Raw genomic sequence first — 21,414 nt, 5'->3', positions numbered from 1 at the left:
AGAGCGTTTTTCTCTTTCCTTGATTACAGTAAGCATTTACGAGAGTGAAGTTTTTTTTTAATAATTAGAGAAAAGATTCTATTGCTTCAGTGCTTTTAGTGGATGAAAAAAACCTTAAGCGTGAACTTTGATACTACTCAATGTTTGCCGTCCATTCACGATTAATTATAAATTTCTTCAATTCAAAAATCTATCAAAAAATGTCCAGTCAAGGAATCTGAGCCACTCAGCTGTTGGACCTATACTTTAAATTCATATTTTAACACTCTATGAAATGAAAATTGGTAATTTTCATACATAAAACGGAAAACAAAAATTTCATTTCAGTTGAGCTAAGCGCAATGACGTTTTCATGTTTGAAATTATTGCGCAGTCGCTCTTGCTACTCGACTCACACCACTTTATTCAGTGTCAACATACTTCAGGCTTGTCATGTCATTGTTGGGTGGAGTGCAAAATTTTCACTCCGCTCTGCAATTTAATGCTGGGCCGCTGTTTCATTTTAATTTACAACAAATAGACGCGACAATGTGTTGCCGGGAACAGTACACGAAGCTGGAGGGTGGATCGATTGCTATTGGTGTTATACACATTTTTGTTTGCATTTATTTCTTCGTTTTTGGTTTCGTAAGACATGAAATAATTCTCGATTATAGCCATTATGAGTGGAAGTTTGCATATCGCACATTCGCAATGACTGTATTCCTTTCCGTGGCAGTGTGTGGTTGGGCTTTCAGTGCAACATTATTCATTGGAATCAAGAAGGTATCAGACAGAATAAATGTTGGTTCATAAGTCTCATTCGATCACAATATAGAGGAATCCGAATTGCTTGTTGTCGTACATGGTGTGGGTGTGCTTTTCACATTTCTTCCTTAACACCATATTACTTATTACTACAATTGTGCTGATAATGTCTTCATCCGCCTGTTCACGATGTCGACGATATACACTTGTTAATTACGATAACAGCGATGCTCGTAAACTTTATGTCTACACCTGTAAGTAATTGTATCACATTAGGGGTAAACCATTATGGTTTGTAAAGTTCGTACGTATTCTCGTTTGTATAAGTAAAACATGTAAACAAACGACTTTGTATGTAAATAGTCAAACTGTACGTATTAGCACGACAGAGTAAAGATAACCAGGCAGGAGCGCTGGTTTGACTAGGGACCTGAATAATCTAGTAGCCCTACATTTTTTACGAATAAAATTGTCCATTTTATGTCAGTGTTCATTTGAGTTCATTTTCATGCAGTGTATTAGGTCCCTTATTTGACGTTTCGAAAATGAACCGCTAAAACAAACGTTTTCATTCATTAAACTTCGAAATTGTACTTACTTACTTACGACATTGTACAGTCCGTGATAAAGAGGAAATTCATGCCGTAAGTGTGCCTACAATTTGAATTTCAAGTGAACGATTTAATGAAAAAGTGAACCGAAAAGTAACTTTCAACGCTTCCTTGTATGAAAATGACGCTGCGTTAGAAAGTATTACGCACTTTCCATTTTGAATTTCGACCGCACTTGCGGCGTCAATTACCTATTCAACGTTATTAAGCTGACTCACTTTACATACGATCTTTATGAGGCATAATGGTTTATCCTTGTTCAATCCAACACTTCCATTGAATGTTCTCCAAATCAATCAAATCAAATTTTCTTCCATATGAAGCTGTGGCCTACTATCTCTTTGGAATAATTTCGTTTATCATCATTTACAAGCAATTTCGAATTTTGAAAGAGCGGAAAAACTTGCTAAAAAATGACATTGATGTACGTTATACGTTGCAGAACTGAAAAATACTACATTGAATGACAAGGGGCGAAAGTAAAAAAATTCAACCGTGTGCGAGAGTTGAAGCCCGCGCTCATACCATTTTTTGGTTACCAACATCGAAAGTTGATACGTATCGCAAACATCGGAACAAAATGTTGAATTAAGAAGGCATTTATCCAGAAAATGCGGGGGTATATGAAAATATGAAAAATGTAATAATTTAGCCATCACAACAATAACACACACAAAAAATAACAAATAACTAGGTCCCGCCTTTTGGGCGGGTCAGGTCCCTTGACTGACACTTTTCTGAATGTATTTTTGACGTATTCATGAAAACTTGTCACATTTAATACATAATATATTTACTATATTAATGACTCCACGCAAATGACAGTAAAATTTGACAAATTTTTTTTCTTGGAAACCATCGAGGATAAGGTGGAATTATTTTTGACAGCTTTTTAAGCTCTCAATTTTCTTTATGGAATTTTCTGTAAATTGGTACCACTCTATAATGGTAAAGGGATTAAAAATATTTGTAAAAGGGGAAATTTATTGGTAGACCGAGAAAAAAAAATCCCTCGATTTCCCATTCAAAAAATCTTCAATCGTGAATAAAATGTCATGACTAGTATGAATTACGGCCCTCGCTTCGCTCTGGCCGCAAACTTCACACTCGTAAATTTTTTACAATATTCTCTTTGATTCATTTAATTCTATGTATTTAAAAAAAAATCTTCAAAAATTAGTTGAGATAATTCATCTTATATTGCCTGCAAAAATTTAACTTTTTTATTAAAATTTCTTACACTTTTTAATCAAAGTGTGCTAATAACAGGCATTTTGCTGGCGTAAGATGTGGTTGTAAAGGGAGTAAAAAACTACCGACTTGATAAATGACAAACAACTTGATAGTTGACTGTCAAATTTGATAAGCAACTTGATAGTTGACTATCAAATTTGATAGTTGACTATCAACTTGATAGTTGACTGTCAAATTTGATAATTGGCTAGCAGTAGATGTTTACCAGTTCAAAGCTGGACATAGACTGATGGAATTGTTCTTTCCACTTATTTAATAAACTCTATCGAGAACATACGATTTACACACACTACGCAACCAAATCAAATTTCATCAAAGTAATCTTTTTCGATTGAGGCTATAATCAACAGTGTAAAATCCTGTTTTTCCTGGATAGCTTCCAGATCCTTCGTCCCACATAGCCCATCTTCGAACTTAGCCTCGGGATTTTAATTCCACGTATTTAAAAAAAAGAATCATCCAAATTGGTTAAAAATTACTCAAGTTATCGTGCCCTCAACGATTTTTTGTTACCCACATTTAACGTTTTTCATGCCATTTCATACATTTTCAATCACAGTGAACTTTTTGTTACCCACATATTTCGGTATTTTCTGCTGTAAGACCCTGACTTTCAGTCAAGGGAATTAACAAATCATTCAGCAATAAAAAGTATCTACTTCGTATGCTAATTTCAATAATAACACTGGCGCACAGTGTTTTACTATTTTGATCAAACTATTATGTGAGCGGATTTTGTTGACAACTCGTCTCATTTCAGTCGCTGTTCGTTCACTGTTGCGTTCGCTCTTCGTTAAGTACTTTCTCCCTTGGGATGCATTTTTTACTTTTGCCACTCATATGCGGGACGAAAGTATTAACTTTCGATGTTGGTATAAAAAATAGTTATTTTCATGGCCGATAATGAGGGAGTTTTGAGATTTTTCTCTGGTTTGTAATCTTGAATATAAATACGTAAAAAATGCCACTATCGTATCTAAGTTGTTACTACTGTTATGTCCTTCATTTGTCTGATTCCTCTCGCATGCCATTTCAAATGGCAAATGGGAGAAATCGGAGAAATCAAGAAGAACAGCCTAGACATAAAAGTGGGATTTTTTACGTGTGCACAACAGTAACAAATTGAATTATTAAATTGAATCTCATGAATCTGTTCGTTCGATTTTTTACATTTGTATGATTGGTAAGTACATTAACCGGCACCTCTACCACGGCTGTCGAGTTAGATTCAGACACATAAACAGTGTATTTTTGTTACAAGCAACACAATCACCTACTTACTAACTTAGGTGGGCACTACAACCTACTATTGGTTTTGGCCTCCTCCAGCATACTTCTTCAATCAGACCTATTCTTCAATCGGCCACTCTTAGTACTTTCAGATGAGACTCGACCGCGTCCTTCCATCTAGCTTTTGGTCTACACGTGAATTATCTTAAACGTTTAAGAACGTAATTAATGAACACTGACTGTATCCACCCATATTTATGCATAATTCAATCGTCCCAATTACAATCTACAAATTTTCGTCACATTTTTTCTTCACTTGTGAAAGAGCTCATCTCTAGATTTTTGGAAAGGATTGCCATAATAAACGAACATGAATTATAATGTGTACCGCCTGCGCCTTTGCAATCAACTGCGAAGATTCACAACCTGTTCTGTGGTAAACCATAGTGAAAAATGTTTGGTTATCGTGATATCATCCTTGTTTTGGCATTTTACGCATACAAATGTGTCTATGATCTAAGAGCATCGCAAACAATTTTAATGGTCTATGGTATAAACTAATGAGCGAAACCAGTTTATATAACGTCGATGAGTATACCAACAACCATAAAAGACTTTATTCGCAGTTCATGCAGACGAACGAAAAGGAACTGCCACTTGTTGTTGAATTCGAATATTGAGCATACGAAATCGATTACAATTTTCTTTGCTTCTTTGATTAGACAGCCGTATTTTATAAAATGAAGTTATTTGTGTTGACGCTGCTTGTTGCAGGTTCGCTACTTGTGTATGTCGTTACGAGTTCCCAAAATAAAATATTTCCTGTTATAGGTTCAATTGCCACGCATGTAGGCACAAATCAGTTGGATAGAGCAGGCAAACATATGGCTGGACGTTTTCCTCGCAGGGCTGAGGATTGTATTGGTGAGAGCGTTATAAAGATTTAATTTAAGACACAGGGTCGGTGGTCTCTTGTGAAACGTCGAAAAGATCGAAAATGTATTGATCGCAGTAAAACATTTCGTTGAACACTGAAAGGAATCGTCCACATAAAAGTGACTCAATTCGACAGAAGTCATTGTCATAGTGATTCTCGGTGAAAGTTTCTACATTCAAACATCGAGAGGATTCAATTTTAAAGGTTTATCCAGCATCCTTACCCTTGTGGAATGTGTGTGTGCCGACCATTGAATTCAATATTAGTGTAGTCGTATAGTGTGTATTACATCTCTAAGATAAAATTCTGACTTCATTTTTGCTTGTGCACGAAGCATAAACTGCTTACCAGTATGCTGCTATTTCAAATGTTCTGCACGAACACTGTCTCCCAGTACATGGTTCCCTATTCTAGGGGTGTACGAGTATAGCCCTAAAAGTTTAAGATTTCTTTAAATTTAGGTGAAGGGTGTAAAAATCCAACAATAACAGTCGCTGATACGTGGGCAGGCATATGTTACACAGATCCTGAAACTAAACATCCACGATGCAGTGATAAGTTTTGCTATCCGGATGAAATCATTGACCGATCTACTTGTAAACCAGACGGCCTCCTAAAAGACTGCAAATGTATTAAGAATCCGGACATAACATTTATTAAACCTACAACTGTACCACCAACACCAGGTATTACATTCCGCGCTGGTTTGGTCGAAATTTGGTTTTATATTTGCTACTATTTCTACCGCAATTATAGATCCTTTCGTCGGATGCGAATCGTGTATCAACTCGAAATTGAGTATATCAGACTCATTCGCCGGCCAGTGCATTCCACATCGATCAGGTAGTGAATGCAAGTGTATATGTGGTGACGTATTTTGCAAACCTGGACAACAAATAGATAGAACAACTTGCGTCGTGGGTGGATCACTAAGTGACTGTAAATGTATGGATGTAGTTGTTACTTCGACAGCATCTACTCCGATAGAAGAATAGCAAAGAAACACATTGAGCTTGAAAACGTAAGATTAACTAGGAAAACGGAAACAGTTAAAATAAATTGGTCTCGAATTTAAGATTACTTCATAGATCGTCTGTCGCAACTTCTGTCATTGCCTCACAAACAACATTGATATGCAGCATAAAAAGTAAAGGTAAATATAGTGTGGAGATAGATAGTTAGATAGAATAAGTGGGTGGAATATAACCTGCACCTAAGCCTCAGATGGGCCTGTTGTGCTTCCCCACAGTTACTTAAATTCTTTTGGTTTTATTTATGAATTTAAGGATGTCTGCTGGAGCAATACTCCCTATTGAGCTGTAATTGATTGTATAGGAGCCTAGATGTGTTGCTCTTGACTTGATATACGCTGGACAATGGCAAAGGAAGTGTTCTGTAGTTTCAATATCACCGCACATGTCGCAATATGGGTCAGTTGATATACCTATCGTGTGAAGATGTTTTTTCAAGGTGTTATGACCTGTTAGAACGCTTGTGAGCCTTTTAATATTGGATCTACTGAGCGACAAGAGATACTTAGTATTTTTGTTGTTTATTTTAATTGAGTTTGGTGTGGAAATAAAAAAGATGTCAGTGGCATCTTGAAAGTAGTCCCATTTTCCACTCCGTGTAACACACCGTGAGCGATTCATGTACACCCATAAAGTGCGAGACACACTGAGGAAAATAAAAATTGTTACGCGTGGCACGTATGATAGTGACTTAAGGAATAGATCACTCGAAAAACTCATTGGTTGTCATGAATTTTTTGAAAATAGCAAATTGACCCTTGATGGGTTTGAAATGCATTGGGAAAAATCAACTCCATTTCTTTCTGTGACAGTGGATTTGGTCGAGTGGAGTCTCAATGGGATAGTCTTTGATGTCAGCTACAAAATTCCGGGATAGATCTTCCTTACGCGTGAACTTTGATACCACTCAATGTTTGCGGTCCCTTCACATTCACATATAATCTATTTAAAAAAAAGATCCAGTCAAAGCATCTAGCCGTGGGCCTATTTTAAGTTCATATTTTAACGTTCTATGAAATGAAATTTGGTAATTTTCATTCACGAAACGCAAAATAAAAATTCCATTTCAGTTGAACTTTTCATTTTTGAAATTATTGCGCAGCCGCTCTTGCTACTCACACCACTCACTATATTCACACTGCTGCTCACACCACTATATTCAGTGTCAACATACTTCTTGCACTTCATGCTAGATGTTCGTCATAGATTCGACGGGGAAATCGTCTTTTGTTCAAACTTACGGGAAGTGTCAAATGAAGGAGAAATTCCCGCTAATTCGGTGCTCACATAAAAATTTCCCCTTTAAAACACTTACCCGTCATAATGCTCTATGTCATTGTAAATAGAGTGAAGAGAAAAATTTTCACTCCGCTCTGCTGGGCCCGCTGTTTCATTTCAATTTACAAAAAGTAGACGCAATAATGTGTTGCCGGGAAAAGTACACGAAGCTGGAGGGTGGAGCGATTGCTATTGGTGTTATACATATTGTTTTTTGCACTTATTTCTTTGTTTTTGGTATCGGACAACAAGTAATAAATATCGATGATAAACAGTGGGATTTTGCATATCACACATTCGTAAAGACTGTTTTCCTTTCCGAGGCAGTGTTTGGTTGGGCTTTCAGTACAACATTACTCATTGGAATCACGAAGGTATAAGTTGTAAACCGAGTAACATATAAAAATGTTCGTTCATAAGCGTCATTCGATCACAATATAGGGGAATCCAAATTGCTACTTGTCATACATTGTGTGGGTGTGCCTCTCACATTTCGTCATTAACACCATATTCCTTATTTCTACAATTGTACTGTCTTCATCCACCTGTTTGTCACGATGCAGACGATCTGTAGCTCCTGACGACGACGAAATGAAGCGCGGTGTTCGTGAACTTTATATCTACACCTGTAAGTAATTGTATCACATTAGGGGTAAACCAATATGGTTTGTAAAATTCGTTCGTATTCGTAAGTAAAACATGTAAACAAACGACTTTGTATGTAAATAATCAGGAAGCTGGTGCGTTTACATTGTGTAAAAAGCTTCTGAGAAACCGACATCTGTTTGACATGTGTAGCTTTCGTGAATTTATTACGATTAGAGACATTTTCGAAACGGAAGTTTTCATTCACTAAGCTTCCAAATTGTACAGTTCGTCAAAAAGAGGAAGTTACCTATTCAACGTTTATAATCCAACTTGTTCCACGTTATTACTCTTTTTACATACGAATTTTACGAGGCATAATGGCTTTGCCTTGTTTAATCCAACCCTTCCATTGGATATTCTACAACTAAATCAAATCAAATTTTCTTCCAAATCAAGGTGTGGCGTACTATCTCTTGGGAACAGTTTCGTTGGTCATCATTTACAAGCAATTTCGAATTCTGAAAGACCGAATAAACTCACTGGAAAGTGATATTGATGTACGTTATAGGTTGCAAATCCATTGAAAATTTAACAAATTGACGGCGCTGAAAATTCAAAATGATAACTGATATTTACGAACGCGATATTCTCATAATTCGTGAGAAATTGTTGAAAAATAGCATACGGTTCACTAACTGAAAAATGAGTGGAGTTACACAGTCCATATTAACCAATTCACGCCGTAAGTGCGGTCGAAATTCAAAATGGAAAGTGTGTAATACTTTCTAACGTAGCGTCATTTTCATACAATGAAGCGTTGAAATGTATTTTTCGGTTCACTTTTTCATCGAATCGTTCACTTAAAATTCAAATTTTAGGCACACTTACGGCGTAATTATTTTCGCCGCAGTTACCAATGGCATAGACTTTTTAGCACATTAAAATATAAATTAGTTTGGACTGTAATTTTGCACATTTTTCAGCTTGTTGACCTTATGCTATTTTACAGTTATTTATCAACCATTATTCAGGAACAGTGTACTATATTACCATATAAGTACCTTTATCACATACGCGCGGTGTTCGGATGTCAAAATTACTTACCTAGAAGTTTAATTCAAAAATTACACTTCAGTTCTATGTTGTTGTCTCGTTTTCGCTTATGTGATAAAATAGAGTACACACTTGTCACTATCAGTCTCGGCAAGCCTCGACTTCTTCGTGACAAGTGTGTAATATATATTAAGTCTGGTTACCACTTAAAAATGTTCGCGCTAATGCTTAGTTTCCTCTTACCAAAAAAGTACTTAGTGTAAGAGACAAAATAGAATTTTTTCAATTTTTTCTGTGTTTATTTGACAGCTTGCTCTCTCACGGCTCTCTCACGGTGTACTTTTTGTTGAGTGGAGTGGACACTTAAGGGAGCACTGTGAAGGATTTATATTGTTTGAAATTCGTCTCTGTCGGTTTTTGACCAATAAAAATCCTTCACGACGCTCTTTTATAACGAAAATTTTTAGGTGGAAAAATATTCCGTTTGAGAGACAAAATTGTTTTTTTTTTTCAATTTTTCAATTTTTTACTTGACAGCTTCCTCCACTGCTCTCACACGGAGTACATTTTGTTGAGTGGAAACCATACTTAAGTCTGAATACACAGCCATTGTTTTCATTCCGTTTTGCCTCCGTGTACATGATAGTTGGCATTTCATACAATAAACCACTTTTTTTTAAATGACAACTGTCACGTATAGGTCTGTTCCAAAGCCATACGAATTGTCAAATTTCATCTATGAGATCTCTTCGTTTGGTGAAACTGATGACGGAAACGTGAGGAATGGTGGGGAAAAGTGTGCAAACTAATCGAAACCAACTTCACAATTTCACATAGTAATGAATAAGTGAGTGCGTCCAATTCTTTGAAATGAATGCAAATGAACTAAATACGGGGAATTCCCTTAGAAGCAAAGTTGGTTGTCATTAGTTTGCACACAAAACCGAACCGTCGATCGTCACGCCAGCGGTCATTTTAGTGATCTATAGACAACCTAAACAATTGTGCATGAAAAATGAGCTGCCGAAATAAGCGCGAAGCAACTTCAATACGTAAATTTTTTTTGAAAGCTGTCACTATAAGTATACGGCACCTCGAAATTTCAAGGCTGTATACTTTGGGGAGGTCACGCAGACCGCAATTTTATTAGATACGCGGGAACACACCACTTCTGATGACTTTACATAAACAAAAAATTCACCACATCATCAGAGTAGGTGAATTTTTGTATGAAATCGGCCATTTTATCGTCAACTGTGGTGTGTAACCCGCGTATCTGTATCGGCGTGACCTTCCCAAGTATACAGCCTTGCAAAATTTCAGCACAAAGCAAAGGTTATGTCGTCTATGGATGAAATCGTCGTGGTTCGGGTTGTAAAAGCTCGCGTTTACAGTTATTTGGAACAAACCTATAGTTGACGGAGGCAAAACGGAATGAAAACGGATAACTCTTTAAATGACCATATTTTTCTAAATCTCTTATTTTTCCAACTTCTCTCATTTCTCCATAACGAATATATAGAGAAATAAAGAAATTAAAAAAAGACGATCATTTAGAGAGTTTATCACTGTAAGGCCTATCACTGTAAGAATTACTATTTGAAAATACTCAACTCAGTGACTAAACTAAATATGTTTTCGTTTGTCGGTGCCGAAAAAAATGATGAAGTTTTGAGATTTTTCGCTGGTTTTCGACCCCTTATTCGCGAGTTGTAGCCCGAACGAAGTGAGTCCAAAACAGATACACAAAACTAATTACGGAACCTTTTCGGCCTACTCAATCGACACGTAAATAATAATAACTAATTAAAGAAAACGAAAAAAAAACGACTACTCACAGCGACGAAAAGTGAAACGTCTGGTGCCTTTGTACGTTGTGATCAGTGGGAAATGCTTTTTTAGGCACGTGATGTGTATTGTTACATTCGGCGTATGGCCTCGACACACACATTTCTATTCTACATATCTAGTGCCTAAAAAGCATTTTTCACTCGGTGGCGTAAATTCATAAGAAATCGAATTATTTGTAATCTTGAATAAAAACACGTAAAAAATGAAAATGCCACTTTTGTATCTACGCTGTTACTGCTGTTCTCCGTTGGTCCGATTTCTCAAGCTTGCTGTTTCAAATGACAAATGAGAGAAATCGGAGACGTCAAGAAGAACAGCTTAGATACGAAAGTAAGATTTTTTACATGTAACGAATCGAATCATTAAAATGAATCTCATGAATCTGTTTGTTTGTTTTTTTTACAATCACGTACAATCCAAATCTTGGCATGTCATAACGAAGCGAAGCCGAGAATAGCATTATAAAGACTGACTTTTCTGGCACCTTTTTGATAGAACAAATGACACTATATAACCATGGTAACACCTCAATTCCAAACACAACGTGGTACCTTTGGAATGTGTAAGTTAAAGTTACAAGAGAAAAATTGGATTTCAGTCTTTACTTCAATCGCCGAAAGTCTCATGGACTCTTAAGTGTTTTGCGTGTACTCAACATTTTTACACTAAACTTTTAGAGGACAATTAAATCGACAAAATACTTCAACTGAAATTTCAGCTGAATTTTTTTTTATAAAAATAATTTTGAGAGTTCAAAACACATTGCAGTACTCAAAAAATGTACGAGAATTTTTTTAGGAGGAGCTAAATTTCAAAGATTTGCCCCCTCCGAATAAAAAATTACATACATTTTTTGAGTACTGCAATGTGTTTTGAACTGTCAAAATTATTTTTATAAAAAAATTCAGCTGAAATTTCAGTTTCACACAAATAATTACAAATGTAGTGTTGAATCTGTTGGAGGTGTGAAACTAATTTGACGTTGTCTGGACGAAGGACGATTTATTTGTGTACAGTAATTTAGAATTTTGGTTAAAAGTATAACACAAATTACTTTGTTGTTCTACAATTGATCGTGTTACTTTGATTCTCCAACAGAATCGAAACTGTAAATACTTATCATAAATTGGCGGTTTTAAATTTTACATTTAATTTTGCATTAATTGCAGTTAATTGCACACAATGAACCAACAACCCAACCTGAACCGAGTTCAACGAATGTTGGTGAAATGCGTTGACCACAATTACATTGTGAACGCTTGTCCTGGCTCCGGAAAGACTAAATTGCTGCTTGAAACGGGCCAAAAATGAAGTGTTAGTCAATTTTAGCTGACGTAATTTCTTCAATTTATCATGGACAAGCAAACTTTTTGATAAGGGACTGCTATTTACCGAGTTTCGTTAGAGTCATAATTGTGCAGTGCTTTCAAGTTAATGGATCTGTCTTAAGGACAACATGCCGGAGAAAATGGACGAAAGGTGTAAGATGGAAACAATTTTGCTGCACAATAGAGAGAGTTCGATCGAATATGCAATTGAAACAAATCGCACGAGTAAAAATCCCGGGGGCACCGCCTCAACGTGGCATTTGGTGGTTAGGTGTTACGACATTAAACCGAAAGAACTCAAAGAATCTCACTCCAAAGGACAGAAGTCTAAGTCACTGTACGACTGTACGTTCCAGTTTCACAGAGCGTACCGAACAACAAAAAGTAAAGATCACCATCACCAACATCCTGTTCATCGACCACGAGTGACAGTGACGTGAAAATAATGATTCTTTGTTTAGTAAAATGTATGTTAGAAAATTTAAGTACCAGATTTGAAATCAGCAGATTAAAAATACTTTGATCGATGGAAGTAATAGACCCGATAATAATACTGGTAATGTACTTGCCGTTTATTGAATTGGTGATGCTCACTAATTCGTTGTAAATTAAGTTCGCATCTCTATCCGACCGGTTTTGACGCCTGTAAGAGACACGAATTCCAGTGGGAAAACTAGATTTATTCAAATCAATTACAACTTTAAGGAAATCGATTGACGTTAATTGTTTTGCAATGCAATCCTTGGATTCTTGGAAACGATTGCCATAATAAACGAACCCGAATTATAATGTGTACCGCCTTTGCAATCAACTGCGAAGATTCACAAGCTGTTCTGTGGTAAACCATGGTGAAAAATGTTCGGTTATCGTGATATTATGATATCATCCTTGTTCTGGCATTTTCGGTGTATGTTGGGCAGCTGGAAAAATTTGGTCACCTTTGGGGTATAGGTTGGGCAGCCGTCAAAATTTGGTCACTTTCAGGTTATAGGTTGGGCAGCCGTCAAATTGGTCACTTTTGGAGTTTATATAACGGCCATTTGTATAGTTAGTACATATACCTATATATAGTTAGTATTTGACATAATAATGTATATGTAGTACCTATATAACTATATTGACGTATATTAAAATTATAGGTGAGAGTTTCTAATGTAATATCGATTTTTTCTTGATCGTGAACAATTCAAATTCAATTTCTTCAATTAACGTATATATATATTCAGCGACAGAATTGGAGACCAGCGATTTGTGGTCAACAATTCATACTGATATCTAGTATAGTTCTAACATGAGCCAACATATACATCTTTTCAGTAGCAGAATTGGAGACCAGCGATTTGTGGTCAACAATTCAAACTGAAAGCCAGCAGATTATATTGGCATCTCTTTAGAAATTCCCATATCTTCGATGCTAAAGTATGAGCAAAACATCAAAAAGTGTCATTATCATACTAATCGTACCGTATCTCGATCATACTTCATACTCGAGCAACGTACCGTATATTGACTACAAATTACAATAATGTCCGTATCTTGAGCGAAAATCGTCAAAAAAAAAATCGTCAGTATATTTTGCTAAGTGTACTGTTTCCACAACAAATTGTTGATGTTGCCCGTATCTCTAGCGAAAAGAGTCTGTATCTTACTAACCTTACCGTATTTTGGACACAAATTATTGGTAAATCAATTAACAGTTTGCGGTTGCAGTTTTTTTGCTCGGTCAATCGCCCAGAAAAACCACACAACCACCGAAGTATAGTGTTGTCACTGCAACATTCTCTCGTATGCATACTATTGTGAAATATTCCAGTTGAAGAGTGCGATTGATGCGTACATGAAATCGTGAACATAACTAAGTAACCGTAGATTTGTGTCATGATTCAAAAATTTTAATTTGAGACGCGTGCCGCATTTCACAATAAACAATATTCAATTGGTTTAATTAAACGTGAGTTTATTGTTCATACATTATTGTGATTATTGTGATGAAATAATCAAAGCAAATATCATTGCAGTCAGCAGTCACTCGAAATGGCAAAGAATCTATCGTTAAACATTGGCTCCATTGTTGATTTGGACGACACCGATCAGGAAGCAACGTGGATTAAGTTACTCCAATTCGAGGACATTTATTTAACAGAATCGGAGGACTTTTGACAAGAACAGTCGTTGGACGTCGAAAAGCGGATCATCGAACATTCGGAGACAACAATTGGAAACGACACTTCACGATTCTCGGTGCCATCCAGTACAACTATCGACTCGCCATCCGTTACATCTATTATCAATATGACATCCACCGCATCTTTCGTCGTACCATGCAGCACATCTCTCGACGTAGACCCTATAAATGAGTTTGTGATGGAGAGCGAACTGACCAATGTGCTAAATGTTGAAGTTGAAGTCGACGCTTCTTTGCTCAACTCACCAGAAGGGGCCGTCGAATCATTCGTGCATGAATCTGTTATGGACTTTACGGGCATCTCCTTCGACCAAGCGAAAGCATCTGTTCTCGACCGAACGCAGGCATCTGTTCTCGAGCCACAACATGAAATGTCGATCGAACAATCTTCTTCGACGCAATGCACGAAACGTTCCCGGAGATGCGAGAAAGTCATACGACAGTCTGGTATGTTTAATTTTTGTATGAGTTTGTATGTTCAATACTGTGCTATCGATTGAGTCACATTCTAAATCACATTACAAGAAAATCGTTTTATCGTCAACTGAGGGGTACGATCAAATCGTCATATTTTCATCAAAGCTTTGAGACGTTATTCTGAAAAACAGCCTGTCGAATCGGAAATTTATTTTTTTTCGCACAGTTTTCATAACCTACGAGCTATGCAAGTAAATTTGTGTTCCCGAGAGATTTTTAAATATATATATGTGTAGGATATAGCTATATTTAGTTAGTATATAGCTATATGAACCTGTATATAGTTAGTATATAGCTATATGGTTCTATATATTGTTAGTATATAGCTATCTGAACCTATATATAGTCAGTATGTAGCTATATAGACAATTTTTTTTCGTGACAATTTTTTTCATCAACAATTTTTTTAACCAAAATCTATTTGGACCGCAAGCAGGGTCAAAACCCACTTTCAAACTTAGCTTCTAAAGCGACTGATATCGCGGCAAAAACTCTTTCAGAGCAAAGTTGGAGCAGTCTACAGTCTATATGTGTGGGTGACGGCAAAAATCTCCGAGTGTATTATCGTTGCAGCGGCGATAATATCGTTTCATGGACGATAATATCGTTGCTAGGACGATATTATTGTTTCAGAAAACGATATTATCGTCCGGAAAACGATATTATTGTCGTCTGATACGATAATATCGTATCAAAAACAATAATATCGGTTCAATCGGCGATAATATCGTTTCACGGGTGATATTATCACTGCAGAAACGATAATATCGTTGCATAAAACGATATTATCGTCGCAAAAACAATAATATCGTTTCAATCGGCGATAATATTGCTTCAAGGACGATAATATCGTTTCACAGGTGATATTATCACTGCAGAAACGATAATATTGTTGCATCAAACGATACTATCGTCGCAAAAACAATAATATCGTTTCAATCGACGATAATATCGTTTCATGGGCGATAATATCGTTGCACGGACGATAATATTGTTACAGAAAACGATATTATCGTCCGGAAAACGATATTATTGTCGTCTGATACGATAATATCGTATCAAAAACAATAATATCGTTTCAATCGGCGATAATATCGTTTCACGGGTGATATTATCACTGCAGAAACGATAATATCGTTGCATAAAACGATATTATCGTCGCAAAAACAATAATATCGTTTCAATCGGCGATAATATTGCTTCAAGGACGATAATATCGTTTCACAGGTGATATTATCACTGCAGAAACGATAATATTGTTGCATCAAACGATACTATCGTCGCAAAAACAATAATATCGTTTCAATCGACGATAATATCGTTTCATGGGCGATAATATCGTTGCACGGACGATAATATTGTTACAGAAAACGATATTATCGTCCGGAAAACGATATTATTGTCGTATAATACGATATTATCGTCGCTCGGACGATAATATTGTTTCACTGGTGATAATATCATATCAGAAATGATAATATCGTTTCCTGTATGATAATATCGTTTCACGGGTGATATTATCACTGCAGAAACGATAATATCGTCGCAAGAACAATAACATCGTTTCAATCGACGATAATATCGTTGCAGGGACGATAATATTGTTGCAGAAAAGGATATTATCGTGCGGAAAACGATATTATTGTCGTCTAATACGATATTATCGTCGCTCGGACGATAATATCGTTTCATGAGCGATAATATCGTTGCACGGACGATAATATTGTTACAGAAAACGATATTATCGTCCGGAAAACGATATTATTGTCGTCAAATACGATAATATCGTCGGTCGGACGATAATATCGTTGCACGGACGATAATATTGTTACAGAAAACGATATTATTGTCCGGAAAACGATATTATTGTCGTCTAATACGATATTATCGTTGCTCGGACGATAATATTGTTACAGAAAACGATAATATCGCCACAGCGACGATATTATCGTTTCAAAAACGATATTATCGTCCCCGACGATAATACACTCGGAGATTTTTCCCTAGCCCTATGTGTGATAACTTGATAACTTCTAAAACAAGTGATATCGCTAGAGGTGACGCTGTCAGCGTCGGTACGCAAAATTGAATTTTACAGCCAATTAATTGAAATTAGCTGGCCTAGTTTTCCAAACCATTCGACAATCAATTTTTTCAGAAAAAATTTGAACAGAATTTTGACTAAAAATTTTCAACAAAAAATTTACCACAAAAATTCTGCGTCGCAAAGTGGCAGATGCTCACGGACAAACCTACGAGAACTTTAATCTGCCACAAGCTAGTTGTTCGTTGAATAGTCAGGCGATACGAGCACGAGCCCTTTTTTGAGAACTTAATTCTGTCGAGAAATGGATCTTCTTCTGTCTCTTCTGTCTATTAAATTTCATGTTACTTTTATTTTTTTTATAAGAGCCTTATTCGAAAAATGGGGAGGAGTAACGAGAGTTGCTACTCTTACTTTTATGTGTTTGTGTGTTTGCCCCTGCACGGTCCAATATATTTTTTTAATTCAAAAATCTAAGGTAAAAGCAAAATAAAATGATCTACTCTGGTTTTTGACAATTGAAATTCAATTGTCAAAAACCAGACTCGATCATTTTATTTTGCTCTCATTTTATTGAAAAATTTCCAGTCAACGGATCTGACCCACCCAGCTGATGGGCTTACTTTAAGTTGATATTATTTTAACAAGTGAAATAAAATTTGGTAATTTTCTCTCAAAAAACTCAAAATAAAAGTTGCAATTTCAGTTGAGCTTTTCATGTTTGAAATTATTGCACAACTGCTCTTCCTTACCGGCTCACGCCACAAAACTCAGTGTCAACAGGTGTCACACTTCATGCTAGATGCTTGTCATGTCATTGTATAGTGGAGTGTAAATGCCGGAGCGCTGTTTCATATTAGTTTACAACAAATAGACGCGACAATGTGTTGCCGGGAAAAGTACACGAAGCTGGAGGGCGGATCGATTGCTATTGGTGTTATACACATTTTTGTTTGCATTTATTTCCTCCCTATTGGTTTCTACAATATTGGCTTAATTGACCATGCGGGCAATGAGTGGAATACTGTGTATCACATATTCGCAATGACTGTACTCCTTTTCGAGGCATTTTGTGGTTGGGCTTTCAGTACAACATTATTAATTGGAATCAAGAAGGTATAAGTTGTAAACAGAATAACATATAAATGTTGTTTTATAAGTCTCATTCGATCACAACATAGAGGAATCCAAATTGCGTGTTATCGTACATAGTGTGGGTGTGCCTCTCACATTTTTTACTTAACACCATATTCCTTATTATTACATTTATACTGGCTCCATATATATACACTGATTTGAGAGGGGAGCCTTCTCCTGAGCATATGAATATTTTTCGTAAACTTTATGTCTACACCTGTGAGTAATTGTATCACATTAGGGGTAAACCAATATGGTTTGTACAGTTCGTGTGTATCCTCATATGTAAATATTCAAGATGATGGTACGCGCACTATTTTACATTGTGTGAAAAGCTTATGTGAAAACCGCTATTACGATGACATTAGACATTTTCAAAACGCCAGTTTCCATTCATTAAACTTCCAAATTGTACAGTACGTTAAAAAGAGGAAATTACCTATTCAACGTTTACAATCCAATTTTTTTCACGTTATTGAGTTTAATCACTTTACATACAAACTTTACGCGGCATAATGGTTTGCCCCTATTAAATCCAACATTTCCATTGGATGTTCTACAACTAAATCAAATCAAATTTTCTTCCATATCAAGGTGTGGCTTACTATCTCTTTGGAACAGTTTCGTTGATCATCATTTACAAGCAATTTCAAATTTTGAAAGAACGAAAGAACTTACTAAAAACTGACATTGATGTACGTTATACGTTGCAATTCCATTGAAAATTTAACAAATTGACGACGACGCTGAAAATTCAAAATGGCAAGGACTTAACAAACGCATCGACTGAATTACTCAAAATTTAAATTCTGAAGCGCCCTTACGGCGTGATTTTTCATTTGAAAATACTCAAAATCTGTGACTAAAATAAGCTTTAAAGAAAAGACTGCTTACGAAAAGTGAAACTTCTGCTGCCTTCGTACGTTGTGAGCAACTCGCTGAGAAATTCGTTTTCGGCACACGCGATGTGTATTGACAAACTTGGCCTATGGCCTCGACACACTTCTACACAACTAGTGCCTAAAAAGCATTTATCACTCGGTGGCGTAAATTCATTCACAAGAAATCGAATTATTTGTAATTTTGAATAGAAATACGCAAGGAAATGCCACTTTCGTATCCACGCTGTTCTCCGTTTGAGAGAAATTGGAGACGTCAAGAAGAACCGCTTGGATACGAAAGTGGAATTTTTTACTTGTGCAAAACAGTAACGAATCGAATCATTAAACTGAATCTCACGAATCTGTTTGTTTTTACAATCACGGAAGGGCCCCTCTCAATAGAACAAACTGACAAATTAAAATGAAAAATCATATATTTGAATGTGTGTGTGACAGCTCCGTGTACAGACAGTGCACGGGACTCCTAATGTCAAAAATAAAGGGACTCATAATGTCAAAAGCAAAGCAAAATTGACGTTTTCGTGTAAGTGGTGTGTGTAATACAATTTTTCAATGAATTTCGGGTCATAATTCCTCTAGGTAGTCTAACTCTATGCAATCACGTACCAGTTTATCGCTTATCCGAATCTTGGCTAACGTTCGAGAGGGTATATCGTTAAGTGAGTTAGCTTTACCTGCTACTAACAATTCAGCGACGTTCAGACGCAATTCAGACGATTGGTAAGTATACATTGTCTGTCAAGCACTTTTACCGGCAGCTCTACCACAGCTCGACATTCGGATTAGATATTTTATTACGAGTGATGAAAAATGGAACTTTTTAGGACTAGTCGTAAGCTTGTCCTATCGAGGCGAAGCCGAGTCCGAAAATAGCATTATAATGACTGAATTCCCTGGCACCTTTTTGATAGAACGGTTAATATTAAATAACCATGGTGAGACAACTTCAAACAACATGTGATAATGCTTTTGGGATGTGTACTTTTGTCAGGAAAAAAATGTTTGCTAAGTGCCAACACAAAATTGATTTGACTGGATTCCACGCTATACTTCAATCGCATGGACTTTCAAGTGTTGTGCATTGCATATACGTCTACTCCACATTTTTACACTAAACGTTTAGTGGACAATTGAGCTTACCCAAAGCATCCAGTAGGGTTGTATAAAGAAATAAAGTAGAACTTTAGTCGAAGTATGCGAATATTTCCATACCTTGTTTGGCAAAATTGCAGTTTAGTGGAACAACTCCGATTTGGTCGAAAGTGGTGGGGATCGACGCGGGGAGGTTCCCTGATGACGAAAAACCACTTTTTAGGGCGCGGAAGCCCCTCCCTGAGTCACCAGGGCCCTCCAAAGTTTCCTTTTTTTTATTGAATTTTCGGTATTTTTTTTATGGAATCGACAACGGTAGGTCACCTGATGACGAAAAACCACTTTTTGAAGCGCGGAAGCCCCTTACTAAGCCAGCAGGGCCCGTAAGTTAATAATGTTCCTGAACGGCAACATTCGAAAGTTTGGAAAGCGAGTTCCTAACCAGTAAAAAGAAGTTTTTGTTTAGTTCCTTACGTGTTTGTAGTCTTCGTCATTTCGTACAAGGAAAATGAAGTTTTTTACTACGGACAGTGTTGTCGTCTTTATTTCGTACAATGAAGTTTAATTTTTAGAAGTCGTCATTTTGTACAAGGAAAATGAAGTTTTATTTTTAGTTGTACCGACTAAGGAGGGCCCTGGTGGCTAAGTAAGGGGCTTTCGCGCCCCAAATTTTCTTATTCCGTTATCAGGTTGTCGATTCTCAAAAAAAAAATACCGAAAATTCAATAAAAAAAGGAAACTTCGGAGGGCCCTGGTGACTCAGGGAGGGGCTTCCGCGCCCCAAAAAGTGGTTTTTCGTCATCAGTGAACCTCCCCGCGTCGATCCCCACCACTTTCGACCAAATCGGAGTTGTTCCACTAAACTGCAATTTAGCCCCTTGTTTTCATAATGTCATTGCGAAATTACCATTAAGGCTGCTGATGGTAATTTTTTACTCTATTTGACTTGGTAAAACCTCTATTACCCTGCCAGGTGCTTTGGTTTACCTTGAATCGACGAATGTCTTTCAGAAAGCATATTCGGATCAACACATCGAATTCTTTCTTTGAAATCTAAGGACCTCGCTATGGACCATAGCAAATACGTCAATTGACAAGAAAATACAATTTTATATTAATTTACAATAAATTGATAGTGAAAATCAGATAAATTGAGGAATTTCTCGCTGAAAGTGGACGCGAGAATGTGTAGCCAGTCGGATCGATTGCTGTTGCTTTTTGACATATTTTTGTTGGCATTTATTTCTTCATCCTTGGTTTCTTAAATCTTGGTTGTTCGACTATTCGACTGTATCCGAGTATCTTCGTCTATTTGACTATATCGAGTAACTTAGGTCCTATCAAGTTGTGATTAGATTGTAACTATAAATCACTTGATTCATACAAGTACACCATCGCAAATGTGAATACTATTATTATTGGCATTAAGCTACGGAAACAACGCCGTCACACTGTTCTTCACTGTCGATTGTCATAGGAGATATTTTCGATAGTCCAAGTCCGTGTTGGTTGTGCCAAGGCTGTATACTTTGGGGAGGTCACGCAGATACAGTTACGCGGGTTACACACCACAGTTGATGATGAAATGGCCGATTTCATACAAAAATTCAGCTATTCTGATGATTCTCGTCGTCTTGATGATGTGGTGAAATTTTTTACATGTAAAATC

At 36.6% G+C, this 21,414-nt stretch overlaps 1 protein-coding gene and 3 long non-coding RNA genes across 4 annotated transcripts; all 4 read left to right on the top strand.

Moving 5' to 3' along the window:
* The first annotated feature begins 439 nt into the window (after positions 1–439).
* On the top strand, positions 440–1,970 carry LOC119085134. Its single transcript, XR_005089237.1, has 3 exons — positions 440–765; positions 818–1,001; positions 1,682–1,970. It is a non-coding gene; the product is annotated as an uncharacterized LOC119085134 (long non-coding RNA).
* A 2,457-nt stretch (positions 1,971–4,427) lies between these two features.
* Positions 4,428–5,854, top strand: LOC119085130. The gene is made up of 4 exons (XM_037195402.1): positions 4,428–4,616; positions 4,674–4,766; positions 5,241–5,465; positions 5,536–5,854. Exons 1-4 carry the CDS (start codon positions 4,583–4,585, stop codon positions 5,772–5,774), a joined length of 591 nt encoding a protein of 196 aa, XP_037051297.1. The 5' UTR covers positions 4,428–4,582; the 3' UTR covers positions 5,775–5,854.
* A 1,279-nt stretch (positions 5,855–7,133) lies between these two features.
* LOC119085132 lies at positions 7,134–8,481 on the top strand. Its single transcript, XR_005089235.1, has 3 exons — positions 7,134–7,462; positions 7,530–7,716; positions 8,133–8,481. It is a non-coding gene; the product is annotated as an uncharacterized LOC119085132 (long non-coding RNA).
* An 8,937-nt stretch (positions 8,482–17,418) lies between these two features.
* LOC119085133 lies at positions 17,419–18,989 on the top strand. The gene is made up of 3 exons (XR_005089236.1): positions 17,419–17,730; positions 17,796–17,970; positions 18,346–18,989. It is a non-coding gene; the product is annotated as an uncharacterized LOC119085133 (long non-coding RNA).
* Positions 18,990–21,414: the final 2,425 nt, after the last annotated feature.

The sequence above is a fragment of the Bradysia coprophila genome, unplaced genomic scaffold (assembly GCF_014529535.1).
Source record: "Bradysia coprophila strain Holo2 unplaced genomic scaffold, BU_Bcop_v1 contig_94, whole genome shotgun sequence".
NCBI lineage: Eukaryota > Metazoa > Arthropoda > Insecta > Diptera > Sciaridae > Bradysia > Bradysia coprophila.
The sequence above is the reverse complement of the archived record's forward strand: the minus strand, read 5'-3'. Positions and strand labels throughout refer to the sequence as shown.